We start from the raw sequence: 24,206 nt of genomic DNA, 5'->3' as shown, positions 1-24,206 counted from the left end.
AGGAAAAAATCCGAAAACGGTGAATTTGTGGTTATATCATTAAAAAAATGTGTTTCCAGTTCTTCAAAGGAAAAAAGGAACCATTATAGGATCACTTTGTTGTCTGTCTGTCTGTAGATTCAACTGTAGTACGGAACCCTCGGTGCGCGAGTCTGACTCGACTTGGCCGATTTTTTAAAACTTTACCTGGCTATGCACCTACTTTTTCACGAGTATAAAAGTGACATATTTTGGTAAGTTATCCAGTAAAAAAACGTGTGAATGGCATCTGATCTAAAGGTAAAATATACCCAAAAGATCATAGACATTGTACCTCCCTACCTATAAAATATAAAGAAACCCGAAGGGTCCACAGGTGTTCACTCAAAGGATGTTCAAAGCTACCGATTACTACTGAAGCGGCATGCCTTTGGCTTATAAAATAAAAATTAAAAAAAAGGTGTAAGATTAAAAGCTCTTTGTCACATGCATCTTGCCATCATATTCCTAAGCAAACCCATCGAAATATGTATTCTCATTTCGCAACCAAGCTGATGGTGAGTGAAAAACTGACTGACTGATTGATCTATCAATCAATGCACAGTTCAAACTACTGGACGCATCGGGCTGTTTGGCATGTAGGTAGGTATTATGACGGAGACACGCGCTAAGAAAGGAATTTTGAAAATTCAATCCCTAAGAGGGTAAAACAGGGCTTTGAGATTTGTGTAGTCCGCGCGGACGAAAGTCGCGGGCATAAACTAGTACTATTGTATTCAAGGACATGGGAACTAAACTTGAAAAGTACCAATAAGTAACTAACTGTAGGTAGGTACCTACCTAAGTAATTTTTATGATGCGTGTTTTTTAGGGTTCCGACTTCCGATACTTCAAAAGGAAAAACGGAACCCTTACTTTGTTGTCTGTGTGTCCGTCCGTCCGTCCGTCCGTGCCTTTCGGAATTCAGTCCGCTCCTCAACCGCTGAGCTGTCGAGGCTCTAATTTTCACAATTTTCCACGTCTAACTCTCCCCGTTTATATGATTCGTCTCCTACCGATAGTCGTGGCCCCAGTCTGTGTCAGTATCGTGGGCCATGGCTCCATGGGTCCATGGCACTCCATGGGGTGCGCTTGACGTCGCGTGGCGCCGAGCAGCGCGCAATCGCGGGTCGCTGCAGTCGACGCGCGCATGCGCTCAGTGGTTGACGTGCGTTGTGTTTGACAGGTTTACGTTCAGTCGGTGCTTGACGTTTCGTAACATTTGTGTAACAGTTTTTCAGTGAATTTTCCCATTTCTCATCTATTTTGAGCAATAAATCATCATAAAATGGAGAGAAACGAACGTAAAGCTAACTCTCGTGCCCATTCGATTACTATCGACCGTGATTCCAAGTTTATATTGCGAAAAGTTCTTATGGATTTCGCGATACTTTTTATCGGTGAGTATTTTGGTGAATTTATTATATAAAATCTCATGAATTTTTAAATTGTTTTGATGAAAAACGAAGTCCATTTTATCGTCTTTATTTTAACGCCTTCATTCAGCACTGAAAAAAATATTTTACAGCTACAAACAGTAGATAACCTTTCTTCCTCGTTTCCTGTAGTACGGTGACATTGATTCTAATTCAAGGCCGTTTCTAACATAATAGTAAAACGAATAGATAGCGTTCAAAACGGATGCAATTCGCGAAAAAAGTAGAACGGAATAAGGGCCTGTTTTTTGTTATCAACTTATTTTATCAGTCGTAGTTAAATAGATTTCGCAGTTCACACTATGTTACAAAACGACTAAAAATTAACTGTTTAACATAATATGGTATCAGTAGTTCCCTACCGATAAAATAAGCTGTCACTAACTGCTATTAAGTAGGTAGGTACCTATTTAGAATTTCAGAGTGAACGATTTGTTTTTCTATATGCTAACTTATAAGTACCTACATGGACATAGCAAACCTTGTTAGCAAAGTACAATGCTTTCAGTTTTGTAGAATTTGTACCTGCTTGCGTTGTCCGTCGTTTGTTGAAGCCTTGTAAGTTGTACCTAACCTAACTTCTGAAATAGGTAGATGGTAAATCCATTATCCAGAACCGAAAATGTCTTTAAATTTTGAAAAATACTTAAGTAGGTAAGTACATAATCTGAAATAAATCCAACCAGATATGAAGGCTTTTATTGAAAAGAACTATGAAAAACCTCAAAAGCGAAAGTCTTATTTATCCTTTACCTAACATACTTAAATAATGTGATAGGTAGGTAATTATTATTTTAGTCAATAATCTACATAAATATCTACTTAGTCTATGTATCTTCATATACCTTCATATACCTCCTTACAAGGATATAAGCATTATAAGCTGGCTCATTCGTGCGAACGCACTCGTTTGGAGCGGGCGCTTTCTCAATAATTGATAAAAGTTTTTTGTTTACCCACACCAAAATAATAAAATGGGAATATGAGTGAATTTAGTAAGGAAATGGAGTGCGAACGTTATATTTCGTGTGAAAATGAATTTGACGAAAGTGTACGATGCGAAAAAAGGCAACGGGAAAAAAGTTTGCGTGACAGTAGTGGCGCGAGTATTGATGAAGAAGGATTTACAATGGTAGCGCGGCGGCGTACCAAACGTCTCGCTGTACGCAAGTCGGGTAGTAGTGATTTGAATGATGACATCGATATGATGGGACAAACACAAGAAAATGAGAAGATTGAGGTGAGTGTTACGTCAAAGGAAATTTTGCCTAAACAAATGGCACTAGCGAAACTATTACGATCAGAAAATATACTAAGCATATTGAGTATTAAATATAAAAGTCCTTTTAAAGTTTTGATAGAGTTTGGTGACAAAGAAAATGCTCACAAGCTTCTAAGCAATAAAAGGTTTGCGGAAGCAGATTATAGATGTCAATTAACAGAGGGGTTGCAAATGATATTCGGTGTAGTACGAAATATTGATTTGGATGTTCAAGAGGAAGAAATGCTGGCGAGTTTTGAAAGTGAATTCGAAATTTTATCTATTAAGAGATTAAGGAGATGTTTAGATAATGGTGACTGGATTGAGAGTGAATCAGTAAGGGTGTGTTTTAAGAGACCTACCTTACCCTCGTATATACTAATATACGGGTGCAGATTTAAGGTGGAACCATTCACATTTCCTGTCACGCAGTGCTCTTCCTGCTGGCGCTATGGTCACACAAAGAAATTTTGTCCAAGAAAGAAGGATTTTTGCCCAAAATGTGGAGAACAACACTCAAATTGTGAGACCAAGATATATTCTTGCATTAACTGCAATGGGAATCATATGGCACTTGAAAGAATGTCCTGTCCAGTTTTTCTCAAAGAAAAGGAGATCAGGAAGATTATGTGTGAGGAAAACTGTAAATATCGACAGGCTTTGCTTATATATTATGATAAAAAGAAATTAAGTGATAGACGTCAGCGTTATAATATGAACGAAACAAATGAAGAATTCAACAATCGTAACGTAAATTATAATGAGACGAATTTGAATAAGACTTATAGAGATGTTCTAGTTACTGAAGCTGAAATTCATAATGAGAAGAAAGAAGAGTCATCAGATAGTGAAATAGAAATGGAGAATATTGAGACGGTACAAACTGGGTCACAGAAAGAAAAAAAAAGGAAGAAAAAAGGAAGTAAGGTAGAACGTGTAGTTGGTGATACAGAATATATAGCTGAAAATACAGAAAGAGAAAAACGCCAAGGAGAAAATAGAGAAGAATATGAGAAGAGACGTAAGAGATTTGACTTTGTAAGGTTGCTATTAAAAATTAAGGATGTGTGCTTTTCACAAACAAGTTTGGAGAATAAAATGAAATTGATTTTTAAAGTTATCATAGAGGAGATTAAAATGCTAGTAGTTGGATTGATCAGTGATAATGACATGCTGAAAAATTTCTTTAGTATATTTCACAATGGATAGCTACAACAATAGGTGCACTTTAAACATTATGCAATGGAACTGCCAGAGTTTAAAACCAAAATCAACAATTTTTAAGGCATTTTTGGATCAAGAGAAGATACATATTGCGATTTTGAGTGAAACGTGGCTAAATGAGGAGGATGATTTTAATGTTAGCGGTTATAATATATTTAGGAAAGACCGAATTGATGGTTATGGTGGTGTAGCGATAATAGTGCATAAGAGTGTAAAAGCTAGACTTTGTAATATAGATATTAGTAATGTAGGAATAGAAATAGTATATATTAAGGTTCTTAACTGTAATAATTTAAAAAACATTGTCTCTGTATATTGTCCATCATCTGTTCACACTACACAGGCTGATTGGGATGGAATTTTCTCAAAATTCGGGGTAAGTAGCATAATTGCCGGTGACTTTAATGGTCACCACACTAATTGGGCGAATAAATGTGATGTTAGAGGGAACCAGTTACAGGATGCTTGTCTTGACTCTGGTTTGATTACAATTAATGATGGTGAAGCTACAAGGATTAAATTAAATCAGAATAATTTGCAAGAAACCTCTCCAGATGTCACATTTGTCTCTTCGGATATAGCGATTGGCATTAGATGGCAGGTAACTAAAGAGAATTTAGGTAGTGACCATTTAGTAATTAAATTTACTATCAATTATGTGGAAAAGGTACAATTGGTTGAAAAGCGTAATTTTAAAAAGGCTGACTGGGATTCCTACCAAGAAACACTTCAAGAATCATTTGACTCTCCTATGAACATTCAAAATATACAACAAAGTTATGATTCCTTTATAGACAGAATAAATGATGCTGCTAATAAACATATACCTAAGATTAAAATTTGCACTAGTCCAAAGTCAAAATTTAAACCCCAGTCTTATTGGTGTGATTCTATATCGGAGGCTGTCGCTAAGCGTAGGCTAGCTTTAAAGAATTTTCGTCGCAATCCAACACCCGATAATCTTAACAAATTAGAGGAAAAAATTCAAGAGAGTAAAAGGGTCATATGTCGTTATAAGTCACTTGATTGGCAGAATATGTGTGATAGTATTTGTGAGGAGACGTCCGCGTCTGTTATGTGGGATAAGATGCGATGGGTAAAAGGATACAAAAAACGGAAAGTGTATGCCTCTGATGTCCAAAAAGTAGAATTATTGTGTAAGTTAGCACCAGATTATACATTAGCACCGATGCCAGAATTAAAATCTAGGAATACTATTTTAGAATCAGCTTTTACTTTACAAGAGTTGATAGCATGTTTAAAAAAGAAAGACACGGCACCTGGAGAAGATGCAGTAACATATTCGATGATTTATAACTTACCTTTAAACGCGAAATTAGAGTTACTCAACCTTTATAATGCCATTATTGTTGCTGGCCAAATACCGAATCAGTGGCGAGAGGTAACGATTGTGCCAATTCCAAAACCAGGTATTAATGGTTCTGTCTGTAATAATTTAAGACCTATTGCACTTATTTCATGCATTTGTAAGATATTTCATTCTATGTTAACGAAACGCATCGAGTGGTTTGTTGAAAAATATCAATTATTATCTCAAAGCACCTCTGGCTTTAGAAGAGGTCGATCTTGTTTAGACTGTATTACTCGTGTAACCTCATGTGTTCAAGAAGGATTTTCTAAAAACGTACCTACATTAGCTTTATTTTTAGATATAGAAGGAGCATATAATAATGTTGTTGTAAGCGAAGCTGTCAAAGCACTTGATGAAATTGGTGTAGGTTCGCAAATATGCAGATATTTATGGTGTTACTTAAGTGAAAGGTATTTAAGAATTGTAGCTGATAATAAGGGAGATTCAGATATAGTGAGATGGACTAGTATGGGCTTAGCTCAAGGTGACCCAATTTCTCCACTAATATTTAATATAGTAACGCGAGGAATTACACAAAATATTATTCCAGATGTAGCTATTAGTCAATATGCAGATGATTTTGTGTTCTACATAAAAGGAGCTAATTGGCAAGAACTAATTTTCAAAATGCAATGTACCGTTAATATAGTGGTGGAAAAGTTGAGGCTTATTGGCTTAGAACCCTCTCCTAGTAAAACTAAAATATGTTTATTTACAAGACAACGGAAAACAGAGCAATTTAATATTAAAATTCACGGTCAAATTGTACAAATTGTAAATAATATAAGATATTTGGGTATCTGGTTAGACAAATCTTTAAGGTGGACGAGACACTTGAATGAGATTAGTGAAAGAGCAACTAAATATCTAAATATTTTAAAAATATTAGCTGGATCAGGTTGGGGGGTACATCCTAAACATTTGCGCAGAATATACATTGCGTTAATACGTAGTAGATTGGATTTTGGTTGTTATTTGTATGATAATTCGGCTAAAACACACTTGTTTAAGCTTGATAGAATACAAAATCAAGCACTTAGAATTATAGGAGGATTCATTCGTAGTACACCCATACATGTTATGGAAAATGAAATGGGTATCCCTCCATTGTTAATTAGAAGGAAATATCTTGCATATAAGTATTGTATTAAGGCACAATCATGGCGTGATAATGGCATTGTAAATAGTTTAGATAAACTTAGTAACGTAGGTGAGTCACGATATTGGCTCAATAAAAAGAAACCTTTGCTTGCTGTCACATATGGTGAGACCAAAACAGAAGCTATTAACTCTTCTAAAGTAATGGAGATGTTTACTTTAAAATCATGGATCAGTAACATAAAATATGATGATATTATTATTATTAATTTAAAGTGTGTTAATAAATGTAAGAGGTCCTACGAAATCAATAGTTTAAAGTATGAAGTTATGCGGGAGATTAATAATACTTACAGTGGGTTTTACAAGGTCTATACTGATGGATCAAAGAGCGAATCAGGTACAGGTGCGGCTATATATGATCCGAGTCGTATTAGTCACAAAATATTCAAAGTTAACAATGAGCATATATCGATATTAACGACCGAATTGATAGCAATTTTTGAAGCACTTAAGTATATTTTAGAAATTGATGTGAGAAAAGCAGTTATATTCACAGATAGTAAAAGTGCATTGCAACATATTATTAGATGTACAAAAGGTTGCAGCGGAATATCGATAGCATATTCTATTCTTAGTATCATACAAGATTGTAGAGATAAGGGATTTTCAATAAAGTTTCAGTGGATTCCATCCCACATCGGACTGTCCGGTAACGAGGAGGCGGATCGATTGGCAAATTTGGCTCTTTTAAATGGGAAAAATTATAACATAGAACCTCACTATACTGAGGTGTTTTCAAAATTCAAAATCATTTGTTTTAAAAATTGGGATGAATATTTTAATGAGAGATCGCTTGACAAAGGAATATGGTATAGAACAATCCAATCCGAGCCTCCTCGTATACCTTGGTTTGTAAATAGTAAAATTAGTAGAAATAAGTTAGTTATAGCATTTAGACTTAGATCTGGACACGTGCCGTTAGGCAAGTTTAAACATTTAATGAGGAAAAGGGATTCTCCCAATTGTGAAGTATGTGGTAACGTAGATGATGTCTCACACTTGCTACTGGCATGTGTTCGGAATCACAATTTGAGAGAAACACTAATGTGTGAACTAAATTTAAATTTTATGAATATTGGTATTTTCAACTGTATTTTAAACAAACCTTTGAGCGTTTCGGCAATGAAAGTGTATGAATTTGTTAGTGATTCTCTCAAATTGTTGTAGTTTTAGTTATATACCTAGTTTAATTTTTATTTAGATTGTACCGATGGGGCTGGCATATAGGACACCTATAAAAGCCCCTTAAAAATATTAGAATAAAAAAAAAAAAAAAAAAAAAATAAGCTGGCTAACTGACTGATATATCTAAAAACTTGAAATTTTTCAGTCGTCATGAGAGAAAACTGAAAAAATGGTTACACTAAGAAAGGAATTTCAGTAATTCCACCTGACTGAAGCCCATCCAGGGTTAGCTTTGTAAGTTTAGATTAGGGCATTATCTCCAGAACTAATCATCCGATTTTAAAATTTCTTTCACTGATAGATAGCTACATTGTCCTCGATTGTCCTATACTATCTATCTGTACTTAATGTTTATTAACATGACGCTGAACAGAACCGTGGCAAGCCCAACAGCATCCTAAACCCATTATTATACTGCACCCACTGTACCCTTAGGGTGTCTATGGCCTTTTTTGAGACCCACAGGCTTCCCGAGTAGAAGTTTTGGCAGTATGAATAGAATATGAGTGATAAAAGAACGTAATTAATTGACACATGCACTTATCAACGGCTAATCAAATTAAACTCGCGCACACATTTCCGAGTAGCGCCTGTGAGGCAGATCGTGTGATGAATGGGCAGCACTCGAGCCATCAATGCACCCACTGTGCTCAATGGGAACTGATGCACTAATGTGAGTAAACTTTGTTAGTAGGTTTGGAGGCGATACAAATAAGCAAATGTAACTAATCAGTTTTTTTGTGCCTCTGATGCTCCAATCTACTCGTATGTACTATGTAGTCTTTATACCCCTTCCTGCCCGGCTAGATGTCATAGAAATCAGTGGATATAATCGGGGATATAATTTTTATCTACTGCCCATGCTAGCCGGGCAGGTCAGTCCGCTGCCATCTTAGATTGCACTATCACTTACCACCAGGTGAATTGCAAGGGCTAACCTTTATAGAAAAAAAATCAGTCAAGAGCGAGTCGGATTCGCACACGAAGAGTTCCGTACCATCGTAAAAGAAATAGCACTTTTAATTTTTTTAATTTTCATGGCAGCCATTTTGACATTTTTAATATTTGTTATTATAGCAGCAATAGAAATACTTCATATTCCGTGAAAGTTTCAACTCTCTATCTATTACGGTTCTCGAGATATAGCCCGCGGACAGACAGTCACACGGACGGACAGCGGAGTCTTGGTAATAGGGTGCCGTTGGCACCATCCGGGTACGGAATCCTATAAACTACAAATAAGTTTTAAATTGCAGCTCCGGGCCTTCTTATAACTTCTCTACCTCTCTAAGATTTTAGGTTTAGATGAAGAGACTATAGTATGTACCGTTTATTTTCAGAGCCTCGTCCATTTAGCCAAAACTACTAACTTAGAACCAGTAGTGCCTGTGATTATTAGCTTCATAATACAGGTCATATCGGTTAGGTGCAACGAACGGAGGATGTGAACGGTGGGCGAACTGAGCCTCCAAACAAAGTGGCAGGTAATTGCGTGCCTGTCAAAACATCCGACGCGATTGCTGTCAGATTAACCGTATCCGTTAAGGAGCCTTTATATGAAGCGGGCACGACGCTTGGGCAAGATTAAAAAGTAAACTGTCAGGTGATGTGACAGCTCGTTTGCCGCCAATTTTACTGAAATATCAGCAGGCCGATTCTGAATAACCTGCATCAATCATTATTACAATCGCAATTGTTGTGATTGGCTGAATTTATGCTGTTCTTGTTGCAACAATGCATTGTGTCCAATAGTGAGCGAGCATCAACCAATCAGAGGTGATTGCGATCGTGACATTGTAGTTGTCATTCTACCGCAATTGAGCTTATGATACGGTTATGATAGCTGCAGTGTGACAATCACAATCTGCTTAGCCGATACTCGCTCACAATTGGCTACAATGCATTGTTACAACAAGAATACCATAAGTTCAGCCAATCACAACAATAATGTAACAAAGATTGATGCAGTTTTTTCGCAATCGACCAGCAGATGCATACTTTGCTGGAATGTTTTGCGATAAACTTAGACCTTCAAAGCAAGAGTAGGTAAATAGGCTGTTAGCCTCAAAATGATAGCTTCGAAAATAGCTAAAATAGCTTCTTTCTTTCTAGTTATTACGGCTGACCCCTGTACCAAACGCAAGAACAGACAGCGGAGGCTTATTTATAGAGAGCGGAGGCTTACTTATAAGACTTTGTCACCCTTTCGGTACGAAACCCTAAAAGTAAGCCGTCGTAATAATGGCTGCGTTGTCGGCCTCGCTTCCCGCCAATTTCATGATAATATGTCAAGGAGTTCATTACCCAAAGAAAATTGCACATTTTTAACATATCAAGCTGTTTAAAAAAACCCCGTCTGTTGTTAAGTACTTTAGTAATTGCATTCTGTTTATGTTTTTTCTTTGAGATTAAAAAAGTAGATCGCAATATTATGACAGCTCGTTTACCGTCAATTTCATACGTCAAGGATTTTTTACGGAGGTAAAAAGTCTACTTATTATACAAGTATTCAGCGTCAGTCTTCTTTATATGTAATAAATTTTCAACTAGCTGATGCTCACGACTTTGTGTGCGTAAATTTAGGTTTTTAGGGTTCCGTGACAAAACACTTAGGAAAAACCTATTACAGACAGTTTTTGAAAAAAAACGGTCGTTTACGAATTAATAATATTTTAGCAACTACTAATGTATGGCTACGGAACCCTATCTTACGTGTTCTGACATGCACTTGACCATTTTTTAACCGACTTCCAAAAAAGGAGGAGGTTCTCAATTCGTCGGGATCTTTTTTTTTTTTTTTAATTTTTTTATAAATTTGGTGAAGATCTGATGAATATCTTCGGAGATAGAGAACAGAACTCCTCAATGGATAAGAGCAAATTGCTCGCGATCACTGTAATAGCTTAGTAAACAGTAGGGTTTTAACTGGGCATAGCATATTATAGTACAGTAGGGCCACTAAAAATTGTGAAATAAAAAATTTTCAAAAGAAAAATAAAACCGACTTCAAAAACCAAAAACACTAAAAAGTAGAAAATAATTTTTGTTTAGCTACACATGTAATGTACCTAAATATGAAGTCGGGCGAGCTTCACTCTTGGATTTCTAATTTTGGTTTAATATGCTCGCTCGACTTCATACCTAGGTACATTACATGTGTAGCTAAACAAAAATTATTTTCTACTTTTTAGTGTTTTTGGTTTTTGAAGTCGGTTTTTTTTTTTTTTTTAATTCTCGTTGCATCTCAAAATCTCTGGGATCCAATAGTACAGAGAGAACCCGCGTGGAAAATCTCAAGTTTCTAGCCCAGAAGCGATTTTAGCTCAGATAATACCTATGGCAGGTTCTCCTTTTACCATTGTCTATCTACTTTGAAAAGTTTAGGTACACTTAACGCTAAGTATTGAACTTAGCGTCTTAAGTGGAGAAGATATGGGCTTAATGCTTGTTATCTTTATGTACCAAAACTGTATCCCGCAACAATTTAGCAGCAGGGTGTTTCTGTAGCCACCACCCGAGGGACAAAGATTAAAAACAAAACAGATATCCAAATAGCATCCAAAACCGAAAAGATTATAAGAATAAAAAAATATATTTTTTTAAAAGAGTACCTAAGCACCCAGCGTTAATTGGTTACTAAACTTGTGTACAAAACTTATAACCCCAAAAAACGACAAATTAAATTTTTTACTGTAAGTTGGCACTAATGAAACATTTAAAAACAATACATAAAAATATGTCGAAAACGATATGGTTTATTAAAACCATTAAAAATTATCAATTCAGTACCTAATACATATTATGTTATGTTATGTACTAAGTAGGTACTAAATTAGGTACTTACGTGCATTAACCATAACTACAACTGAATTAAATGTATTTTCTGAAGCTATTTGCTAATTAATTATTATTTAATTATGGTATCAACATTACAAATTGGTAAATGATTAAGTAATTGTAGTATTGTAGATTAAGTAATAGTAGATTATAAATTGTTAAAAAGTAATAGTAGATTATAATTGTAAATAGTAGATTATAAATTAAACTAAGACTTGCTGCTTAGAAACTTTTATTACTCGGTTAACTACTTACTGACTAATTCTTTTGTACTTACACAATTTCTAAACTAATTTGAAGGTCTAAATGTAGTGCCATCCTTTTCATGAAAATAACAATCTATAATTTAGACCTGCCATTTTAGTTTAACTAGTTTAAAGATTGTGTATAAACAGAATTAGCTACACTGTGGTATTCGTTGCATACAATCTCTAAACTATAATGATAGGTCTAAATATATTTCTATCTTCCCTACAAAACAAAGAGATTAAGACCTGTCTTTATTGTGTAATTTTAGTGATTATGTAGAACTGAATTGGCCACCAATGTACGTGTAAATAAGCTTCTTCACACATTGTTTTGTGACGAAACTACATACTCGTATTTCAATGTCCTAGCGAATAAGGAGTGATGACCTTTGGCATGTCTGCGCGATAATTTAATCTTTGCCAAACGTCGGCTTTTAAGTTCCCACGTGTTTTCATATTATCGGCGCTCAATATTTGTGGTGCTATCGCGTGCTATATCAGTACCACTTAGCCGAACCTCTGCTTTTAATTAACGTTCGAAAATAGAACGTGGAACCGTGCAAAATATATTATGTCGTGTCTGTTGCAATATAATCTATGTTTAGCAATTGATATTTATTGTATTTGAGTCCGAAGATCTAGAACCCAGAGCCTTCAAGCCTCCAAGTCAGTTACAAAAAAAAAATCATCAGTTTAGCCTACTATTAACAGTCAGTGAGGTAATCAATGGGAATATTTTCAAATTGTACACCAAAATTAAGATCTCATCTGTTTAACTATGGTCACATTGTTTAGGTACATTGAAAAATCTTTGACCCTTTGAATTTTTTTTGACTTAATTACTTGGGGCTGATTTTTCAAAAATATTCAAAAAAGTAAAAAAAAAACCTGGCGATTAACGACTGTTTTCAATTTTTACGCTTAACTTGACGCTTAAAATCGGCTTTCTCCGTCTACGGCTCTTACATACTCTCACTAGAATTACTAGAAATACCTATTTATCTTATCTGTCACTAGAAAGAGTTTCTTCTATGACGTGTTAATATCTTTGTTTCCAAACCTTGGCGCTAACCTCCTTCTGTCTTTGCATTGGTCGCTATTTGCATTTCCGATTAGTACGGATGATTTGAGTTTTGAATTACAGTTATAAAGACAACAAAACCTTTGCAATCACACCTTTGTAATATGTTCTTCAAATATTTGCTCAGACATGATTCTGTATCACACTGTTTTGTGCGCTCGAGCGCGGCGATGATTATATTATTATACTAGATGATGCTCGCGACTTCGTCCTCGTGGATTTAGGATTTTAAATCCCGTGGAAACTATTTAATTTTCCGGTATAAGAAGTTGCCTATGTCAATTTCCTCTAAAACCTTCTTCGCATTATTGCCTTTCTAATGAACCACATTATCACATTTAGTTTGGGGCACATCGGTTGGATGTTTTCAAAGTCTATAACGGACATAGGTAGAAAAAACCATAGAGTTTATATTCCTAACTGATAGCTCTATTGACTATTGTAGAAACATTTCTTGTGTTTCAAGTAAGTATATAATATTATAGAATTAAATTTTTTGTTTTAGTTTAGTATTTAATTTATACTCTCCGCTATTTGCACCGTACCTATAGGAAAACGCAGATAGTATTTAATGTTAAAAGATAATTGACCTTTTCGTACTGTTTTCCTTAAAATTAAAGTCAAAACTACTTAAAAAGAATCGCGGTGTCCTTAAAATTATTATTCTTAAGGCCAGGGTCACATCCATATTAGGGCCACGGCGATGCACGGACCCATAATTAATTCAACGGTTGTTTTGTTGAATAAATTATATTCACTTCGGTCGCAGCGGACCAATTGAATTGAATGATTTTATAATTTACTTGACGTAACACGGCGTCTGTTTATTCTGAACCAGTACATAATTATCTGCCACTAAAGAGGAAAAATTTATCAATGGAATGTTCTACTTTTTCTAGCTTCCAATTTACAATTGAAGGACTGATTAAATTGAATGATTTTATAATTTACTTGACGTAACACGTAGTATGTATATTGTATAATCCAAACCATTAAATTACACTCTTAGTAAAGTGTATAATTTCACGCGATAGACTCGTATAATACTCAATTTCCTCAACTTTTAAACGAATTAGAATTTAAGGAAACTCACTTTTCCTCTCTCACGTTAACATAATATTATTGTCATTTGAATATTGAGTACCTACCTACTTAGTTACATTTATTTCGATAGATTTCAATCAAAAATGTATAAAAAAAATGGAAATGGTTAATGGAAACACACTTTCCTCTCTTACGCTAACACAATATTTTACTTAGCTGCATTTATTTCGAGATATTTCATCAAAAATGGAAATGGTTAGTTAAGAATTAAGGATGTAGGTATAAATTGCATCTAAATACGATACAAGGAAACGCGTGCCTAAGCTCTTTCCGCCCTTATTAAGTATACATTTCACGGGATATATTATACTCAATTGATACCGGAGACCTAAACGATTCCATCCTGTGTGTGGGCGAATTCGTTGTTAGGCACTTTACTTGTATCTAGACCGGGTGCCAATTAAATAAGGTGGCAGGAAGTGACTTATCTGTTATACCTAACTAATCTATGAGCGTTTTTAGCTTTGAACTGAAAAACTTGATGAACAAAATAAAATAAGTAGATTATGACTTCATTACTTAGTTCTATCTTAGGTGTTGTAAATTCGATGGAGTGGCCAATGAAGTAAGGTGGCGGGAAATGTCTGAATAGTTAGATACACCTACATCTATGACAAGTTTCTGTTTTTAGCTAAAGACTGACGAATAAGATGCACTAGAGAAATATTTAGGTAGATTAATGATTTATGACTACTGTTATTTTAATCCTTCTGTTAGGGAGTCCATGAATTTATCCAAGAAACCCCCTATTATTGGCAAGGGGTCAAAACCCTTAGCAATCGATACACGGAAAACAACAAAAGTTTAGACTATAGAAATACAGACATAGTTATTGAATAAACAATGCTAATTTATTGGATTTAGGTATGGTTATTTGACAGAGAAATTTAGAGGAAGGAGGAAAAATAAATGGGAATGTTTTGACCATAAATAAACAATAAATTACATATAGGTACATAAGGCTTTTCTATCAGAAATCAATTCGTTTCATTGTACGATAAATGGACCACCTACGGAACTCCATTTGTATGTTGATTAAAGTGACGGGGCCATAAATAACTGAGTAGGTATGTACCTATATTGATTTCTTTAATTTACTATAACACAGTGGGACAAATTGGGCATGCCAGCATGAAGTGCTAAGCTTGAATTACGACGCTGCCATAAATAATATACCCAGTATTGTACTTAGGAAATCCACAATCTTGTTCCTCCTTCAATCCATACTAATATTATAAATGCGAAAGTGTGTCTGTCTGTCTATCTGTCTGTCTGCTACCTTTTCACGGCCCAACAGTTTAACCGATTCTGACGAAATTTGGTACAGTGTTAGCTTATATCCGGGAGACGGACATAGGCTACATTTTATGCCGGAAAATCAAACAGTTCCCACGTGATCTTTAAAATCCTAAATCCACGCGGACGTAGTCGCGGGCATCCTCTAGTCTTTTTTGATAAAACAAATTAGGTCTCATCTGTAATCTATAGTGCGCGACAGGTTGAGATGGCAACCGGGTAGGGGACGCCCCGCACACCCGCACAGCCCCCGTCACGTCTGGGCGATATAACTAAAATTCAGGACTTCGTCTGTGATGGCCTTTGCTGGCGCGCGTGCTGTGCTTGTTTGGAGTGTTTTTTTTTTTGTTAAGAGTGGCTGGTTTTTGTGTTAGTTGGTGTTTTTTGGTGGTGGAACTGACTGGGAAGCGCTCTAAAGGGGCGCCGCGCGTATGTCGGCGGGCGCCAGCACAGACGGAGTCCATACTTGTATAAATTCAATAACTTGAAAATATCTACAAACTTGACATTGGCTAATCAGAGTAAAGCCAGATTTAAAGAAAAAAAAATTTTTTTAGAACCCTAAGATAGCCGATCGTTATCTTCTAAAGAGAGAAAATTACTAACCTCAAGTAGCACTTACCTACGTTGAACGTCCGCATGGGAATCTCATAACAAGGTTCACGCTTACCATCATAGCACCTTACACTTACGTATGCCTTGCTCTATACTTAGCTCCTAACCAGTAACCATGCATTGTTGTACCTAACTGCAGTTCCCTAGATTACCCGTAATACCATCGCACTGGATTGAAAGGGTCTAATATAAAATTATTACGTCCGCAATCGTATTGTTAAGGTGGATGCACACTTGCGCACGCGCACGAACCGCGCACATAACGCACATTGAACGCGTATGGACATTTATAGATGCCCTTATTTTAATTATTACTCTATTAATTATTATTATTATCCGTCTGTAATTTAATTCAGTTGCTAATAAATAATTCTCGACGGCAAATATAATTTAAAAGATACCCATAATCATAATATCAAGTTTAAAACCCTTTATTACTCTATGAACAAGTGTATATTAAAAATTTATAACACCCACGACAAGTGAAAGTTACAGTAACTAGAAAAGAGCTGATAACTTTCAAACGGCTGAACCGATTTTCTTGGATTATAGCTAAGAACACTCTCGATCAAGCCACCGTTCAAACAAAAAAAAAACTAAATTAAAATCGGTTCATTAGTTTAGGAGCTACGATGCCACAGACAGATACACACGTAAAACTTATAACACACCTCTTTTTGGGTCGGTTGTTAAAAATGTCGTAACATAACAGCTATAAAACGAGAAAAGTAAATAGTTTACGAAGTCCGATACATCTCAATTATGCCCACACAATCAAAATCGATAAATCAACTTCAAACTTTATCACCCTCTAAGTCGAGTAATGAAATAAAATTCCCATCGTGTCCCTTCACAGATGAAAATACAATAATTAATACCTGTGCTAGATTTATTAGTTCTTAATATCCCACACCTACGCGATGTGAATTTATCTGATCTATGAACTCGTGCATTTGATTTTAAACCTTAAAGTCATGCATTAGGGAATAATTTTCTTCAGTAGTAAGAGATATGGTTTTAACTGTGAGGTCCGAATTCCGACTGCTTGAAAATAATGGCTGCAAATTATAATCTGCGAATGTATGGATGATCATTTGTATGACTCGCTGGTATAGGAGGCGTCCGTAATTGCTTATCGTGGGATGTACAATTGTTGCCATTAATAAAGTAATTGATTGAAAAAAAAAAATTCAATGGCCGTGTGACCACACCAAGCGTACAGGCACAGGATCGCGCGGAATCTCTTGATTGGACGGTGTGAACTGTGGACGTGGTTGGAGCTTGGCTGAGTCGAGGTATGTTCGAACAATTCTGAGACTGAGGAACGTACATACTGAGTACTGAGTACTGACGAAATTTACACGATATTTACTCCAAAAGCGGTGATAATCTAGACTCTAGACTATAGATTCTAGTGGTTAAAACGTCCGCCTCCTAATAAATCGGGGAGCCTACTGTGGTAGTGAAGCAGCTACAGTGTGACGATCCCATTCACCTTTAACCGACACTATTATTGGCTTAAATGCCCTGTTGCAACGAGAATGCCATAAATTCAGCCAATCACAGCAACTGATATTATAGCAATGATAGATGCAGCGTTTTCGTGATCGACTCCTTAGCATCGACTAACATTACTGAAATGTATCTATTGAAACCAGGTATAGGGTGGTTTCCTACAGAGCGTTTATTATTGCCACTGTATAATATCTAAAATACTATTTAACCGACTTCAAAAAAAGGAGGAGATTCTCAATTCGACTGTATGTTTATTTTTAACGTTACCGTCACACAGCGGCCGCTATCCTAGAAAACAAAGCTTAGCGAATAAAAATTGTAACAATCTACAGATCTATTTTGGTAAACTCATTGCAATCAACAATTTTAAATAGAATCCTGCGTGACCCCTACAATGCTTGTGCCATATTAAGCTCGCGAACATGAATATGACTCACGGAGTAATTATGGTCATCTAAACTAATACTCTCAGTAACAACTAACCCAAATACGGAATTAGAAATAGTTTTATTAGTTTGCTGAAAGCTGAGTAAACATACTAACTAAAACAAACTAAGGCGGAATGAGTTTAGCAAAATATGGCTGAACCTACCTACTTATTTATGTACAGACTTTAAAGAATTATTACAATAGTAATTCAATAATTATCTTACAGACTTTTTTAGGGTTCTGTACCTCAAAAGGAAAAACGGAACCCTTATAGGATCACTTTGTTGTGTGTCTGTCTGTCAAGAAACCTATAGGGTACTTCCCGTTGACCTAGAATCATGAATTTGGTAGGTAGGTAGGTCTTATAGCACAAGTACAGGAATAAATCTGATAACCGCGAATTTGTGGTTACATCATTTAAAAAATAAATAAAATGCGTTTCAATTTTCAAAATAAGATAACTTTACCAAGTGGGGTATCATATGAAAGGGCTTTACCTGTACATCCTAAAACAGATTTTTATTTATTTTTATGCATAATAGTTTTTGATTTATCGTGCAAAATGTTGGAAAAAATACCCGAGTACGGAACCCTCAGTGCGCGAGTCTGACTCGCACTTGGCCGGTTTTTTAGAAGTAGACATAGATCAATGGAAAGGGCTCACGACACTCAGTAATGAGGGATAACGACTATAGAGAGACATAGATACTTTTAACGACCTTCCTGGTGTATATAGAGGCGAGTGTTATAGTTTTATAAATTGATCTTTATTCGATTCGGTATGGATTTAATTGAACTGCTATACTATCCCTCCTAGGATAACCCACTTCCATCTTAGATCGTCTTTTCCACCAGATAATATCACAGTCACGGGCTAACCTGTATCTATTTACCCGAATAAACAAGTGTAAATTAAAAGACAAGTGAAGGTTGCAGTATCTAGAAAAGTGCTCATAACTTTCAAACGGCTGAACCGATTTTCTTGAATTATAGCTAAAAACACTCCCGATCAAGCCACCTTTCAAACAAAAAAAACTAAATTGAAATCGGTTCATTAGTTTAGGAGCTACGATGTCACAGACAGATACACAGATACACAGATAAACTTATAACACCCATCTTTTTGGGTCGGGGTTTAAAAAATAGTTTAAACGGTATAAAACATTGCAGCTCTCATAAAATGAGTGTAAGATATCTTGTAACTATAGCAATCCATACAGGTTTACACCGCGGAGGCGGCGCAGGCGTGCCGGAGTCTCCCCTATAATTAATTTCAATGGGGCTGCAGATATCATCCATTTGTATGATACCGATACTTGCCTTATTGTATTACTTGCCTTCCTTGACAATGGGCACGCCTGTTCACGGAAGATTTATGAGGCTTCGATACCATTGTCTTATCCTATTTGTATTTTGTACGCTTTTGCTGTCAGGGTTGAATAAATTATTTGAAACTAGATGCCAGCAAATTCGTCCGCGTGGATTTAGGTTCTTAAAATCCTTTGATTCTTTGATTTTTCTGGGCAAAAAGTATCCTAACTACGTCTCCAGGATGCAAGCTATTTCGACTTGGATCCAGGTTTTTATTCAGAGCCTCTAAACTAACTCTGTACCAAATTTCGTCGCATTTGATTAGACGGATGGGTAAAAAACTAGCAGACAGATACACTTTCGTATTAATATTGGTATGGATAAGTACCTACGCTAAAAGCTGTTAGTCTTTATGAAGCCGACAAAGTTAAAGATGAAATAATTACTTCCTAACACTTCCTTCTAGTGAGTGACATAAATGTTGTAACAGTTAATGACATGGTCACCCGGTCAAATGCTCCTAATTGCATAATTTTCGGTTCGAGCATGCCGCATGCAAGCCGTGAATCATTCATTGCGGTTCGTTTGACCGATAAACACGCTACATTCCTAGACAACGGCGTTTGTTTTGATAATGCACCCAGTCGTAAAATTCCTTCAGGTTCAAAAATTGTAATAGTGACAACTGACAACTTAACAATCATAACTTTGTTGATTTGTAATTTTCTATGATTCCTAAAAAGCATTGCTTTTAAATATCTAAGAATTGACAGTAAGGCAATGTTAAGAGAAAATATTATAAAGAGCCATAGAGTAGGTAGTTACATTTTTTATGCCAAGCGAATATTTTCAAGTGATTAGACCGGGAATTTGATAAACATACAAGTTAATAATGACGGATATGATATGAACATAGATTATAGAGTAGCAGGACAAATATAGACTAGTAACTGTGCATGCATTATTTCCTGTACTAGTTACTCAAATAGCTAATGTGAATGGCCTAGTAACACTCCAGTTTTAATAGTCTGTACTCCCTTCCTATAACCGCCTGGAAGGGTACATGAGGGAAGATTTACGACGGCTTTTACGGTGGTGTTAATGGAAATGTTGATATTGATCTAGAGTACTATTTTTTGACGATATATTGCAGTGGTATCTATCTAATCTATCCATCAGTACTGCCTATTAAAAATGTGAAAATGTGTTTGTTTGTTGGTTTATCCTTCAGTCACGCTCACGCCGCAATGGAGTATTGGGTAGGCCTTGATTTTTACATGGATATACGTAGGTAAGACCTGAAGTGATGAAAGCATTGATGATTTTTAAAAACCTAAATTCACGCTGACGAAATCGCGGACATAATCTCGTTAAAACATAATTTTAAGAAAATCCTAAGAGAAATTCAGGAATTCGGATAGGAGATTAATTTTAAAGGAATGAAAAGCAAGTAAAATAATGTTTGTAAAGCTCAATTCAGACTATGGAATAAAATATTACAATCCGGTCAAAATTGACATTCAAGGATACAATTCGCGTAGAGCTAAAAATTGGTACCAATGTTGGGAATACCGATATAAATGAACTGTGGAAATTCCCAATCGATCTCACATTTGCAAAAAATATATATTTAAGGTCAAAGTTCACAAAAATGGGATTTTTGCATTTTCCAGCTAAAATGAGCTTTAAGAATAAATGAATTACATACTAATGTTGAAAATAAATTAGCTGCGATACATACAGGGTGAAATAACAAAAATGAAGATTTCAAAAATTTTAAACAAAACATTTTCGGTTCCTAATCTTCTTTTATCTTATCGTAAGGTATTTTATTGACGCAATCGAATGATAATAAAGATGATAATAATGCTAAAGTTGAATGAACACTTTTTAGATAGTGATGATAATAATAAAGGTCTTTAATATCTTTATTGAACAAAAACGGCTGAACCGATTTTCTTGGTGTAGCTAAGAACACTCTCGATCAAGGCACCTTTCAACAAAAACAAACTAAATTAAAATCGGTTCATAAGTTTAGGAGCTACGATGCCACAGACAGATACACAGATACACACGTCAAACTTATAACACCCCTTTTTTGGGTCGGGGGTTAAAAATTAATTAATAGGATGCCAGAGGGGGTGCTTTGGAACCTGTAGCACATAGTGCCCGTAGTTACTTACTAGGAAAATCCGTATTTTTACGAGATCTATCGATTTTGTATCTATCAATAAATTAGCAGTATTTGTTTTACTATCTACTATACTTGTAAAATAAGTACTTATAACTAAATAAACAAGATTTCTCCGTAACATACTCGTAGCCGTCATGAAAACAAATGTAAACGGCAGTGCAAGAAATTAATGACTGCACACTTAAAACTGTTGAGAAATTATTATCGCTCTCTACAGTCGGTTCGATTGTTCAATGGTTTGATTAATTGTTCTTTTAATTGTTCGATTAGAACACACTGTGGGAGTGTGTGTTTTTTGTATAGGAGCCAAAGTTGTCGGCGAATTGAGACTACTATAATTAGACAACGGCTTTCGTGGAGTTATTGACGATTTATTAACTAACTAGCTGATGCCCGCAGCTTCGCCCGCGTGGATTGGTCAGATCCCCTGCAGCATCAGGATTGAGGAGTTGGACTCCAAATTTTTTATGAAACAATGTCGCAAAGTTCCTCTATCGATTAAAAAAGAAATGACGCAAATCGGTTCAGAAATCTCGGAGATTTCGGTGTACATAGGTAGAAAAACACAACTCCCTTTTTAAAAGTCGGTTAAAAAAGTAGCCTATGTTACGCCCTGGTCAATCTTCTACTTGCCTGTGAAAGTCCCGTCAAAATCGGTTCAGCCGTTCCAAAGATTAGCCTTTTCAAACAGACAGACAGACAGACAGACAGACAGACAAAAATTTTAAAAACGTGTGATTCAGTTATGGTATCGTTCAAATAACCATATGAGCTTAATATGAGGTAGTTATTTCGAAATTACAGACAGACACTCCAATTTTATTTATTAGTATAGAAAAATCTCGTGTCTAAAAGGTATTGCTCATATTTTCCCCCCTCTAGTTTATTATTCTAAAAATACACGTAACGAGTGTTAGTTCTCTCCTAAAGTTCTAACCCCTAACTTCTTGTTACTTAAATATTATATCGGATCATATCAAACAAAACAAATGTCTTTAATATTCTAAATTTATGGTCCTTTGCACCATTTTGGTTGACTGGAAGAGATCGCTATGTAGCGATAAGACGGGCAAATTGTACCTGCCCATATTTTTAGTTTTGCTTTGTATGTTTTTTCTGTACTAATTTTGTGGTGTACAATAAAAGTATATTCATCCATTCATAATGTTGCATCGTACCTACAATGCTATCACCGCTCTTATGTTGGTAAAGCCACTAACAGTACGAAGCAAAAATTCTAATTTCTGTAAGCCTTCTTACAGTACTTTAAAATACGGTCACGAAACGTAAGCATCTAAACTTCTCGAAGTAACCCCGTGATAGAACCCTATGGTTAAAGTGACCCTGAAGTCCCTAACTTCTGAAACTCTCACCATGAGTATCCCATCAGTATTATGATTAAAATTGACAGGGGATAGTGCTTTAAAATTCTAAAGTTTGTAAGCCTTCTTATAGCACTTTACAAAACGGTCACGGAAGGCAAGCTCAGTATTCAAAGTAACCTCTAAGTTTCTAACTTCTGAAACTCTCCCATCCCATCAATATTATAATTTAAACGGACAGGAGATAGTGCTTTAAAATTCTTAAACCTGTGAGATTTACTGTAAGCCTTCTTACAGTACTTTACAATACGGTTACGAAACGTAAGCTTCGTGTTCAAAGTAACTTCTAAGTTTCTAGTTTCTGAAACTCTTGCCATGTACTACTCATCAATATTATAATTAAAATGGATAGACACAAATGACAACATTTTCAGATAAAAAAATTGCAAAAAGTTGTCATTGCTCCATTTTATCACTCTATCAATGTCTAACTGCAGCCTCTCAAGTCGCGCAATCATTAATTTTTAACCCTCGACCCAAAAAAAGTGCTGTTATAAGTTTGACGTGTGTATCTGTCTGTGGCATCGTAGCTCCTAAACTAATGAACCGATTTTAATTTAGTATTTTTTTGTTTGAAAGGTGGCTTGATGGAGAGTGTTCTTAGCTATAACCCAAGAAAATTGGTTCAACCGTTTGAAAGTTATCAGCTCTTTTCTAGTTACTGTAACCTTCACTTGTCGGGGGTGTTATAAATTTTTCAATTTACACTTGTAAAGATAACCATCACAAAACTAAGCTTCTGCTAATAATAATTTGTACGTGTTCAAATATTCTTGTCTCTGTTATCACTCATTACTTTTTCAGTGAGCACGACCACACACGACTTTATACCCATTACCATTACCTACCAATATTTTTAGGGTACCGTACCTCAAAAGGAAAAACGGGACCCTTATAGGATCACTTTGTTGTCTGTCTGTCTGTCTGTTTGTCAGTCTGTCAAGAAACTTATAGGATACTTCCCGTTGATCTAGAATCATAAAATTTGTCAGGTAGGTAGGTCTTATAGCACAAATACAGGAATAAATCTGAAAACTGCGAATTTGTGGTTACATCAATCATTTGAAAAAAAATTAAAATGTGTTCTAATTTTCAAAATAAGATAACTATAGGTAATAAGTGGGGTATCATATGAAAGGGCTTTACGTGTACATCCTAAAACAGATTTTATTTATTTTTATGTATAATAGTTTTTGATTTATCGTGCAAAATGTTGGACAAAAATACCCGAGTACGGAACCCTCAGTGCGCGAGTCTGACTCGCACTTGGCCGGTTTTTTTTTTACAATGTCGATCTTTTATCAAACAAGACCATCTCAATATTGTACGGATGCGCATACATCTTGTAACTGGGTGAGTGTTTATAAACACTATAAGTACGCAGTTCTTTCATCTGCGTGCCTACTCAAGTGGTCTACTTTTCATCGCATTTCCATAAAACAATATTTTATGCTACGAATGATAAACCATCGTGCGTTGTCGACGTCGCGCGTCGTGATACTGTTATCGACTATCGTGCATCACGCTACCTACTACA

General features: G+C 35.6%; 2 protein-coding genes and 1 long non-coding RNA gene across 3 annotated transcripts in view; 2 read left to right on the top strand and 1 right to left on the bottom strand.

Annotated features, from left to right (window-relative positions):
- Positions 1 to 573: 573 nt before the first annotated feature.
- LOC123876015 lies at positions 574 to 23,036 on the bottom strand. The gene is made up of 3 exons (XR_006798248.1): positions 23,026 to 23,036; positions 11,295 to 11,298; positions 574 to 746 (listed from the first exon to the last, which is right to left on the bottom strand). It is a non-coding gene; the product is annotated as an uncharacterized LOC123876015 (long non-coding RNA).
- The window catches only part of LOC123876012 (putative phosphatidate phosphatase), a 116,469-nt gene continuing 93,418 nt past the window's right edge, over positions 1,156 to 24,206 (top strand). The window contains exon 1 of the mRNA XM_045922152.1: positions 1,156 to 1,418. Coding sequence (XP_045778108.1) covers positions 1,307 to 1,418 — 112 coding nt within the window. The 5' untranslated portion in view covers positions 1,156 to 1,306. The remainder of the gene's footprint in view (positions 1,419 to 24,206) is intronic.
- Positions 6,374 to 7,611, top strand: LOC123876011. The gene is made up of 2 exons (XM_045922150.1): positions 6,374 to 7,340; positions 7,400 to 7,611. Exons 1-2 carry the CDS (start codon positions 6,392 to 6,394, stop codon positions 7,402 to 7,404), a joined length of 954 nt encoding a protein of 317 aa, XP_045778106.1. The 5' UTR covers positions 6,374 to 6,391; the 3' UTR covers positions 7,405 to 7,611.

This window comes from Maniola jurtina, chromosome 20 (genome assembly GCF_905333055.1).
Source record: "Maniola jurtina chromosome 20, ilManJurt1.1, whole genome shotgun sequence".
NCBI classification, from domain to species: Eukaryota; Metazoa; Arthropoda; class Insecta; order Lepidoptera; family Nymphalidae; genus Maniola; species Maniola jurtina.
This window is presented reverse-complemented; position numbering and strand designations above follow the sequence as displayed.

Bases quoted from the DNA above. Each gene is read 5' to 3' on its own strand.
- LOC123876011 (XM_045922150.1), top strand. From the start codon at position 6,392: ATGGAAAATGAAATGGGTATCCCTCCATTGTTAATTAGAAGGAAATAT.